The sequence below is a fragment of the Geotrypetes seraphini genome, chromosome 6, assembly GCF_902459505.1.
Source record: "Geotrypetes seraphini chromosome 6, aGeoSer1.1, whole genome shotgun sequence".
Taxonomy (NCBI): Eukaryota; Metazoa; Chordata; class Amphibia; order Gymnophiona; family Dermophiidae; genus Geotrypetes; species Geotrypetes seraphini.
In genome coordinates, this window is record NC_047089.1 from 206,002,173 (window position 1) to 206,013,364 (window position 11,192).

Genomic DNA, 11,192 nt, shown 5'->3' on the forward strand with positions numbered 1-11,192 from the left:
GGGATGATATTGGGAGCCAATGTAGTTGCCTGATGAAGGTTGTGATTGAATCAAATTTCTTTGTACTTTGTGACTCTTATAGAAAGTAATGATACAGGAAAGCTAGGACCTTTGGCAAAGACAGATTAGCACGAAGGCCGCTTTAGTTATGGAAGATCCAAACTTTGTTCAGCTGTAACATGGACACACAGCTCGTAAAAGGACAATTCTATAACTGGGCACCTGCATAAATGTGCAGAATTACCAGCACTTTCACAAGTAAGTGAACACTTAACTGCGTATGTGACAGCAAATCAACTAGACGCTATTCTGTAAGGGTGTGCTTAAGGCATAACAGGTAACTACAAAGAGGGATGCTCACATGGGAGGGGCATGGGCAGAGCCACCACTTATTTATTTATTTATTCATTCAGTTTTCTATACCGTTCTCCCAGGAGAGCTCAGAACAGTTTACATGAGATTATTCAGGTACTCAAGCATATTTCCCTGTCTGTCCTGATGGGCTCACAATCTATCTAATGTACTGTACCTGGGGCAATGGGAGGATTAAGTGACTTGCCCAGGGTCACAAGGAGCATCGTGGGTTTGAACCCATAACCCCAGGATGCTGAGGCTGTAGCTTTAACCACTACGCCACACTTTCCTCACACTTATGCACAACTTGCAGAATACAGTAAGTTACAGAAGGTCTATGGCTGGTACGTACCTAGGTTTTAGATGTGCCAATGCCAGATTATGCTAGTATTCTACAACAGAAGTTTGGGTGTCCAAACGCCATTATGGACTAAGCTTTCATTGTGCAGTATCAGGGCCAACAAATAGTATTGCTATATTTTTATAATGCAACCCCAAACATCTCCTAATTGTCTACGATAAAGACAAACTAAGTACTCTATTGTCACTGTATACAAGTATACACTTAACAATGTACAGTGGAACCTTGGTTTACGAGCATAATTCATTCCAGAAGCATGCTCGTAAACCAAATTGCTCGTATATCAAAGCAAGTTTCCCCATAGGAAGTAAGGGAAACTGCTTTGATTGGTTCCACCTCCTCCCCCCTCCCCCTCCCCCCACGAGGCTACCGGCGCTGCTCCATTCGCCCCCCCTTTGAGGAATCCGATGCTGTTCCAAACCCCTCCCCGCGATCCAGCTTCACCCCCCTGCGAACCGACATCCCCCCCGCTCGCATTGCCCCCCCTCCACCGCAATCCTACTTTTCCCCCCTCCCGAGCAGTCAATGACACCCTTTACCCGACTTGGCACCAGTGCTGGTGCCCCAAGATCCTCCCTCTTCTGGCGCGGCTGGGCGGTGCGTTGGAGATCCTCCTTCTTCTGGTCTGGGCTGGGCTGGACTGGCTTTGAGCATTTGCGCATGCTCAAAGCCTTCTGGTCTCGCTCTCTCCGAGATTGAGAGCGAGAACAGAAGGCTTTGAGCATGCGCAAATGCTCAAAGCCAGTCCAGCCCAGCCCAGAAGAAGGAGGATCTCCGATGCACCGCCCAGCCCAGGCCACGCCAGAAGAGGGAGGATCTTCGGGCACCGGCACTGGTGCCAAGTTGGGTAAAGGGTGTCATTGACTGCTCGGGGGGGGGGGGATGCCGGATCGCTGGGGGGGATGCCGGATCGCAGGGGGGGGCGCTCGTACAGCGAGGCAAGCTCGGTTTACGAGGCACCAAGTTTGCGAATGTTTTGCTCGTCTTGCAAAACACTCACAAACTGGTGCACTCGTAAACCGAGGTACCACTGTATTTCAGTTTGTAATAATGAATTACTACTAGTAATAATAACACAGTATAATAAGAATTCTGCCACGTAGCATTGACATGTTTTTCCCAATAAGGCCTGGAAACCCAACACTCGGGCGCAGGGTTAGAAAATGGAGTCTCCCCTTTATCTTTGTCTTTTCTTGCAGCCTTGAAAAGGAGAATTATGATGTCTGGGCCAAGGTGGTCAGGTTAAATGAAGAAATTGAGGAGGAAAAGAAGAAATACTCAGCTCTGGAGATTACCCTTAGGAATGCACAGCAATCCAAAAGTGACACCGAAAAGAGGAATGGGATCTTAGAGAAAGAAATGAAAGGGTTGTTAAAATCAATGAGTGATCCTGGGACCAAAGCAGAGTAGTTGAAAAGAACTTACTGCATTTGGTTTTACTTATATGTGATCTTTCTTCTCCTTCCTCACCTCGCAGAGATGGTAACAATATTGGAAATAGGATGAAGCAGAGGGTACAAAGCAGAGGAGCCTGTGTTTGTTTGCATGTTGGCTCATCTAGAATTTCAAAACTGAAACAGCTCAAATGGGAATTGGTGAACCAGAGATCTACAAAGAGATGGGAAGGTTTGGGTGGGGCAAGTACAGAGCACAGTGATGTGATAAAGACATGATCTTTCAATCTGCAATGAATACCCACAACAAACTTTGGATGTTTAGGAGATGACCACACTTGTTTACATGGCAGAAGTCATCTTTGTACTTCATGCCTTTTGCATGGGAAAGTAAATAGCTGATTTTTTTAACTTTCTAATACAGGGGCATAGCCAGACACCTAACTTTGGGCAGTCCTGAGCCCCAAATGGCTGGGTATGACAACCTCTCTCGGCATCTCTCCTTTCCCTTTCCCCCAGGGATTGGGTTTATTTTAACTGAACTCCCCCAAACTCCATTCCAGTCCTATAGTTCTTCACCAGCAGTGATCATACCCGCTTGCTCGTGCTGGCCCCAAATCTTTCCTCTGATATAACTTCCTGGTCTCGCAAACAGGAAGTTGCATCAGAGGGAAGGCTTGAGGCCAGCAAGAGCAACAGGTATGAGTCGCTGTTCACTGCTAGGAGTCTTTAGCTGGCAGGGCTTGGGGATCTCTGCCAACCACATCACAGCTGTGCCATTGCTGTTTCTACACCACTGAACTCAGTACCACCCTTTCCTTCAGATTGGATATTGGACATCCCATCTTCCAGTGTAAGGGCTATTAGAATAGCCATGACTTACCCCCCTCTTCCATTAAACTGTGCTAGCAGTTTTTAGTGCAAAGAGCTGCGCTGAATGGCCCAAGCCGCTCCCGACGCTCATAAGAACTCTATGAGCGTCGGGAGCAGCGTGGGCCATTCAGTGCGGCTCCCCGTGATAGAAACTGCTAGCACAGTTTAATAGAAGAGACCCTTAGTCTTAGATCAGGGGTGTCAAAGCCCCTCCTCGAGGGCCGCAATTCAGTCCGGTTTTCAGGATTTCCCCAATGAATATGCATGAGATCTATTTGCATGCACTGCTTTCATTGTATGCTAATAGCTCTCATGCATATTTATTGGGGAAATCCTGAAAACCCGACCGGATTGCGGCCCTCGAGGAGGGACTTTGACACCCCTGTCTTAGATGAAGGTGTGAACCTGTCATTTTGGTTTATAAAAACCAAGAAAAGCTGCTCCAGACTTTTCTTACTTGGGCCAGAAAGTTGCCCTGTAGCCCTCACTTCTGAGAGGTTTAATATGGAACCAAACCATTCACAGTTTCTGTCAGGGTCCCCTGACTAGAGGAGCATCCTTAAAAGTCGAAGATGCACAAAATATAACATTTCCTTCTAGCAAATACCTCCCAAATTTACAAATGTGTAAAACTGTAGCAGGCTTTAATGGAAGAATTTGTGGGAAATGGAAAGGGTTGCTAGCTGCACAACATTTACAGTTTTCTTTTCGGAAATGACATTGCTGCAGGGAAATGATTACTCGCTCTATCAAATATTTCAGTTTAAAATTCACATCTCAAATTTTAAAGCTGGTGTTCTCTCTAATGTCTATTTCAGAGGGCACACACGTACCCCCTCAATCTATAATCTCATGTACAAATTTTACACACCATGGATATGCATTTGCGTGTGTAGGTTATAGAATACTAGCAGTTATGTGCGTTATTGCATTACTGGGCGCAAATCGGCACTGACATTCATAATTGGCAATAATTGGAGTTAATTTGTGTAATTGCATTTTGGAGCTATTTTATAGCATTAACACATGGGGCTCCTTTTAAAAAGGTGCGCTAGCAGTTTTATCGCACACACGCTATAGCGTGCGCTAGCCGAATATCTATCACCTGCTCAAAAGGAGGCGATAGCGGCTAGCGCATGTGGCAATTTAGCACGCGCTATTCTACACATTAAGGCCCTAGCGCACCTTCGTAAAAGGAGCCCATAATTCCATAGCATATAACTGTGAGAGGAGTGCGGATGTGGGAAAGTCATGGGCAGGGCAGGGATGTGCCAAACACCTATGTCTATAATTGACACTATTCTAAAACCTCTGTGAGTAACTGCCACGTTTAGGTGCATCTGATCGACTTAACTTTACTTTCTGGTGGGCAAACGTATGTTCCACCTATAAATATGAAAAAATGAATGCGGAAATCTTGGGGCATAGTAAAACAATTAACTTGGGGTGGGGCCCATTGGCATCTTTTATTGCTTCAATATAGTGGTCAGGTCCCTTTCATTTTTGTGGATTTCCTTACACATCCAGGGGGGAAGGGAGGGAGGTGGGAATGCACTATTATTTATTATAACCAGATTATTGGAAGTTTGTATGCATTTATATTTTTGATTAGTTAAGGGGGGGGGGAATGGTTGGTTTTTGAAAATTTGAATGTTTAAAGTGCTTTTCTTGATTTGTCATATGTTAAGATTTAATGCACTGCACTGTTAGGATTTGAAAATCAATAAAGATTTATTAAAAGAAAAAAAAGTGGCAAATACATATACAATAGCGTTAAGTGCAGCTTCACTCGTTATAGGATTCTCAGAATGCCACCCGAAGCAGCAGCTAAGGTGTGGCAACACTCCTCATTGATTCATTTTTAACGTGTGATTTAAACGAGTGAAGCTGCACTTAATGCTATTGTAAATGTTTCTCCCACTTTTTGAAGGGATTAGATTTTCCCTCAACTGTAATTCACCAATCTTCTTGTAATTCTCCTGGAAATGTCCAGATGTCTCTTTTGTAATCTGAACTTCAAGGTACGGGCGGAATAGAAGTCAGTAATGTAATGTAATTTAATATTGATTTTTGCCATATATTGTTTGGTGACATTTAGGCGTAAGCATTGAGGTAGTAGAAGTGCTCATGCCTAATGTTATGCACATAATTGTGGACTTGCGCTAGTATTCTACATCAATTGCGCACATAATTACTTTTATGGGATTTGCGCTTAGCACACACACATGTAGAGAGTTACCACCATAGCTGGCAATTCTAAAACGGAGTGCTCAGTGCATGGCATCTAAATTGTGGCGCTAAGGCCCAGATTCTAGAAATGATGCCTAAAGTTAGGTGCCTAGATTAGCCCGCCTAGTCCATCTGGGTACCTAACTTAATTTTCGTAATTGGCCTAATCAGCACTGATAATTGCAGACACCATTAAAAAAAAACTAATTAAAAATCAATTTTAATTAATTAGCTGGTAGGCGCCTAGCTCGGTAGGCGTCTATAATGAGACGCCGATCAGAAAATGGGCGTCGTTAGGGGGTGAACTTTGGGCGTGGTGTGACTCAGGCGCACTTATTTAGGCTAAGAAACCCCTGACCTAAATGGCAGAGTGCCTAAGACTTCTTAGGTGCCACTAGGTACAATTCTATTAGCGGCACCTAGTAGATGCTTGCCAATCGCCCTCAATGATGCCTAGGAGGTAGGCGCTGTCTATAGAATCGGGGCCTAATTCCTTAATGGAATCTGGGTGCCTTCATTTATATACATCTGCTTACACCTTATCAATAGTAGGCGTAAGTGGGCATGCCCTGAGGATGGCAATTGTGGGCCTAACTTACAGTATTCTGTAAGTTGCATGCATATATGTTGGTCCTGCAGGCCCCACCTTTGCCCCTTCCCTGTGAACGCCCCCTTACATTTATGCACTAAGCGAGCTGCCTTTGTCACAGAATAGTGCTGAGTGCTCGGCTAGCAGGTACTTCCACAAGTGTATACTTATCTGCATAGCAGCTGCCGTATTTGTAGCGGGAACTCGATGAAAGGGACATTAAGGCCCTCTTTTACAAAGGTGCGCTAAGCGTTTTAGTGCGGATTTAGTGCATGCTAAATCAACGCATGCGCTAACCGCTAACGCGTTCATAGGATAGCATGCACACATTAGCTTTTTAGCGCGTACTAAAAAGCTTAGCGCACCTTTGTAAAAGAGGGGGAAAGATTTAAAGTCTACACGTAATCCTTCAAAAAATCGTTAAAGACTTGTCTATTTGTGAGAGCTTTCGTTACCTGATTGTTTTAAACTAGTAGATGACAGAGCAATCCCATGTGAAGTGAATATTAGATGAGGACTTTTTATTTTGTGCTGATGTTTGATCAAGTTTAAGTTTATTAGGTTTTTATATACCGCCTATCAAGGTTATCTATGTGGTTTTTACAATCAGGTACTCAAGCATTTTCCCAGTCTGTCCCGGTGGGCTCACAATCTATCTAATGTACCTGGGGCTTTGGAAGACTGCATGACAAGGAGCAGTGCGGGATTTGATGAATTTGTAGAGTTTGTTTATCTTTTTATGTATGTATCATATGTTACCCGCTTAGAATATAAGCGGGATGGAAATTTTTTAAATTAATAAATTTACTTGCACAATTAGGGCCAGTTTCTATAAATGGCACCTACTCGGTAGGCACCCAACAAAGCGGCATCTACTGCGTGTCAATCAAAATTAGGCGCCGTTTTTATTTTTATTTTATTTTTTATTTATTTATTTATTTTATTAAACATTATCAAGAATAACTTCTTGTACAGAATATGATCAAGACAATCAGCAATATTACAAAAAAGAAACTAAATACAAAATTAAAGAATAACTCATTTGCTTAATCAAATTTTAGAGTCCCATATTAAAGATCCAAGATGGTAAACTTCAGTGAAAATAAAAACTAATGAATATGAATATTTATCAATCAGGCGGATAGCTGAGAGTAATTCACAGGAGAAATCTAATTAACTAAGTTGTTACTAATTCCTCTTCAAGACGTTTCATGGAGAGAAAGCCCGTTAGTTGTGAAGGTTCAAAAAATACATAATTACAAGATTTATACTTTACTATGCACTTGCATGGATAGCGTAATAAGAATAAAGCACCCATCGCAGTAACCCCTGGTTTGAGAAGCAAGAACTGTTTTCTATGTTTTTGGGTTTCTTTAGTCACATCAGGAAATATTTGAACTCTCTGTCCCATAAATTCTTTATGTCTGTTTCTGAAGTATAACTTTAATATCCAGTTCTTATCGGGTAGCAGGAGGACTGTAACAAGTAAAGTTGTTGGCCTAGCTACTTCTTTCATTGAGGTTTCCAGGATTGTGGTTAAGTCCATCTGTTTGCCCTCTACCGGATGTTGCTCCTTTAAAGTTTTTGTAGGAAGATAGTATATTTTTGAAAAGGGAGGAAAAGTAGCTTCTGGAACATTAAGTACTTCCAAAAAATATTTCTTTAAAACTTCTTTGGTGGACAATAAGGGTACCTTTGGAAAATTCAATATTCTAAGATTATTCATTCTATTATTATTTTCCAGGATTTCCATCTTTCTTCTTAAATTAAGATTATCTCTAATTAAAGTTGTTTGTACCTCCTTTACTTCTAAAATCTCTTTCTCAACTTTTTCTATCTTATTTTTAATAACCATTATGTATTGTTTAAATCCATTTAATTCCTCCCTTTGTTCAGAAAATTTATTTTCTAAGTCCTTTATTTGTGGTGACAAAGTCTGTCCCAATGCAGCTACCAATTCCCATAAAGAGTCTAGGGTAACATTGATAGATTTAGGCATTGAAAATATACTTGCAGCCGTTAATCCAGTTTTGCTATTCCTGGTATCTTTCCCCCATGTAGGTATTGTCTTTCTTCCTGGCCCTTCGGTGTTTTATCCACAGCATTGTTCTTTTCCAGAGCTTCACTGAATTCAGCCTCTTCAGACTGGCTGCTTTCCCGTGGTGAGCTAGCATTCCATGGTTGAGGGGGCGGGATCCTGGCGTTGGGGCTCAGTGTCGATTCGAGCCCAAGGAAACTCGCTGCAGCCTCACTCACAGCCCGCAGTTCCAGCGGGCGATTCCCCGACTGCATCGGCTCCTAGCTAAGATGCCTCAAGAAGTCGTCCATTGTCGCCTGTGGAGGGGTCTCCAAGCGCCTCGAAGCTCCAGAGGCACTTTTCCCTCTCCTCTTCAGCATCAGGTATTGTTGAAAGAAGAAAATAACTGACGATTTTCTGTGAGCGTCTCACATACGCTCAGAGACTTGCAGCCATCTTGGATCTTAGTTGTTCCAGGCACCGTTTTACCTAAATCAACTTAGGCGCTGATAGGCATCATAATGTTAGGGGCCAGTATGTTAAGCCATGGTTTTCTTGGCTTAATATTTATTTCTTTAAAAAAATTATATACCGCCTTTAAACAAAGTGATTTCCATAAAATAAAAATACATAATTGCAGAATATAAAACGAAATTACATTTCTACAATTAAAGCTAAATTACAGTACCATAAAATACATTTTCTTTAAAAAGAAAAAAAACCTCATTTGCACCCAACAAACAACATCCAGGCAATTAGTAGCAAAGGCTGTTAAGAATCCACTTATTGACTCGAACAAAGGGTGTGTTCCCTTTTGTGCATCACAAGGACAGCTTATTTAAATACTACTGAGCTCCTTGCGATGCATTTGCATAGGATTCTTGGTGTCTGCTGCGAGGATTAGAAGCAGCCACAGAGAACCCTTTTGTGCTTCGGGAGAAGCGCTTTCCATGGCAGTAAAACTACATGAACGACTTGTACTGCCACAGAAAACTTTTGTGCTTCAGGGGCTTGAGAGTCTCCTTGTGGTCCTGTGGGTCATTTCTTCTTCTTCTTTTACTTTCAACTTCGTATGCATATGGACAGAAGACAGATGGCCTCACCTTCTGCAATGGGCACTCACACTTGTGTGAATTGTGTTTAAAAATGTAAACTTTAAATATATAATAGTCCTTTGGAACAAAGCCTATATGTATTAAATGACAATGATCCATAAAAACACAGCTCAGCAACAGTGCTATTCGCTAACCAGTGCCTGTGACATGGACACTGGTTAGAGAATTGGGGTGGTTAGGTGTCAGTCCGTCAGGACAGATGTGATTCTATATGGGATGCTGGTGTTACATCTACCGAGGAATATATTAATATGAAGGCTGAGCAGCTCTACAAATATGCGTCCACAAATAGCTTGGTTTTCAACAGCTTTTTGAAACTAAAATGGTCAGTGTTTAAGCTTAGATGTCCCGACAGCTTATTCCAAAGTGACATTCCAGCTACTAAAAACATCTTAGATTTGGTAGCTACATATCTCACACTTTCTTCAGTAGTCGCCAATAGTAATACCAGCGCCTAAGATGCCTACCAGTGCCTAACTCAATCCAAGCCCAAATTCCGCCCTAACCACACCTACTTTCTATATAGGCATGTAGGAGCATTGTCGTAGACACCTACTGTGAGGTGGTAGGTGCCTACAGGCTAATTAATTCTTTTAAATTGTTTTTAAAGGCTCTTTCAATTAACAGCGCCAATGAAGCCAATTAAAAAATAAAATTAAGTTAGGTGCTAAGATTGGTAGGCATCTTTAATAGAATCAGGACCTAGGTGCATAAATGTAGGCCCTATGTTATAGAATGAGGGAGATAAACTTGTTCGTTCTTCAGCCTCTCATCCCACCCACCCCTGCTCCATCACATACACCTTCATCCTGTGGCTTTAAAAAGAGGCCAACTACTTTGATATCCCTGGTGATAATGTCGTATGCTCTCTCCCCCTCCTCGCCAAACAAGGTATCAGACTAGCCAATGTCTTCATGTTTAGCCTTTATCCTCAGTTTGTCTCTCGTTGGCAGCTCCTATAGCCAAAGAGGAACTGAGGAAGACTGCACCACCATCCTGTAAGTTGCATATTGTATATACTGTATGTATAAGAGTTTGGTTTAATCATGACAATAAAAGAGTTTTATAAACATATATTTTAAAGGATATTCTCCCAGGTATTGTTATCTGCATTTGTATTGCCCAGTATTACTCGCGGTGCTCTTTTTGATGGCTTATTTGCCTTTAGAACAGTGGTCTCAAACTCAAACCCTTTGCGGGGCCACATTTTGGATTTGTAGGTACTTGGAGGGCCGCAGAAAAAATAGTTAATGTCTTATTAAAGAAATGCCAATTTTGCATGAGGTAAAACTCTTTATAGTTTATAAAACTTTCCTTTAACAGTTAAAAGGAAAGATATATAAACTATAAAGAGTTTTACCTCATGCAAAATTGTCATTTCTTTAATAAGACATTAACTATTTTTTCTGCGGCCCTCCAAGTACTCTATTTTTTTCTGCAGCACTCACATTTAAAGTTCAATATCTTTTCTTTCTCATTTCAATCACTAAATTGAAAATAAAATCATTTTCCTACCTTTCTTTGGTAATTTCATCAGTCTCTGGTTGCACTTTATTCTTCTGACTGTGCATCCAATACTTCTTCCCTTCTTTCAGCCTCCTGTATGTTTCCTCTCCTCCAGACCTCATTTCCTCCCCCAACTTTTTCTTTCTTTCTCTATGTCTGTCTTTCTCTGATTCCGTGCCCCATTTTTTGCTTTGTTTCTGGTTCCCTGTCCCCCCTCCTTCTTTCTTTCTTCCTTCCTTCCTCCGTGCCCCATTTTTTGCTTTTTTTTCTGGCTCCCTGTCCCCACCCCACCTTCTTTCTTTCTTTCTTCCTGCCCTCCCCCATGCCACCGCTGCCGCGGAATAGGCTGCTGCCGCTGCCGCTATCGGGAACAGGCCGAGATCTCCCTGCTTCTCTTCTGCACGGGGCCGACCAACTCTCGCTGCCCGACGTCAATTCTAACGTAGAAAAGGACGTTCCGGGCAGCCAGGCAGCGATTGGCTAGCCAGAACGTCCTCTCGACGTCAGAATTGACGTCGGGCCACCAGAGTTGGTCGGCCCCACAGGAAAGAGAAGCAGGGAGATCAAAGAACACGGTGCCGGCCTGATCCCCGATGGCAGCAGTGAGAAGGGAAGGGAAGCAGGTTGGGCACCACTGCTCTAGACGAGCCGCGAGCCGCACTCTAGGGAGATCAGTGGACCGCCCCCCCCCTTGGTACGCCACTGGAGCAGCAGCATGTCTGGCCGGCTCGTTCATTCAAAGCCGCGGGTGGCG

The 11,192-nt window shown here is 42.7% G+C and overlaps 1 protein-coding gene across 1 annotated transcript in view; it reads left to right on the forward strand.

The window, feature by feature from the left end:
- Positions 1–3,010, forward strand: part of ARHGAP25 (Rho GTPase activating protein 25) — a 39,021-nt gene extending 36,011 nt beyond the window's left edge. The window contains exon 10 of the mRNA XM_033947630.1: positions 1,915–3,010. Coding sequence (XP_033803521.1) covers positions 1,915–2,125 — 211 coding nt within the window. The 3' untranslated portion in view covers positions 2,126–3,010. The remainder of the gene's footprint in view (positions 1–1,914) is intronic.
- Positions 3,011–11,192: the final 8,182 nt, after the last annotated feature.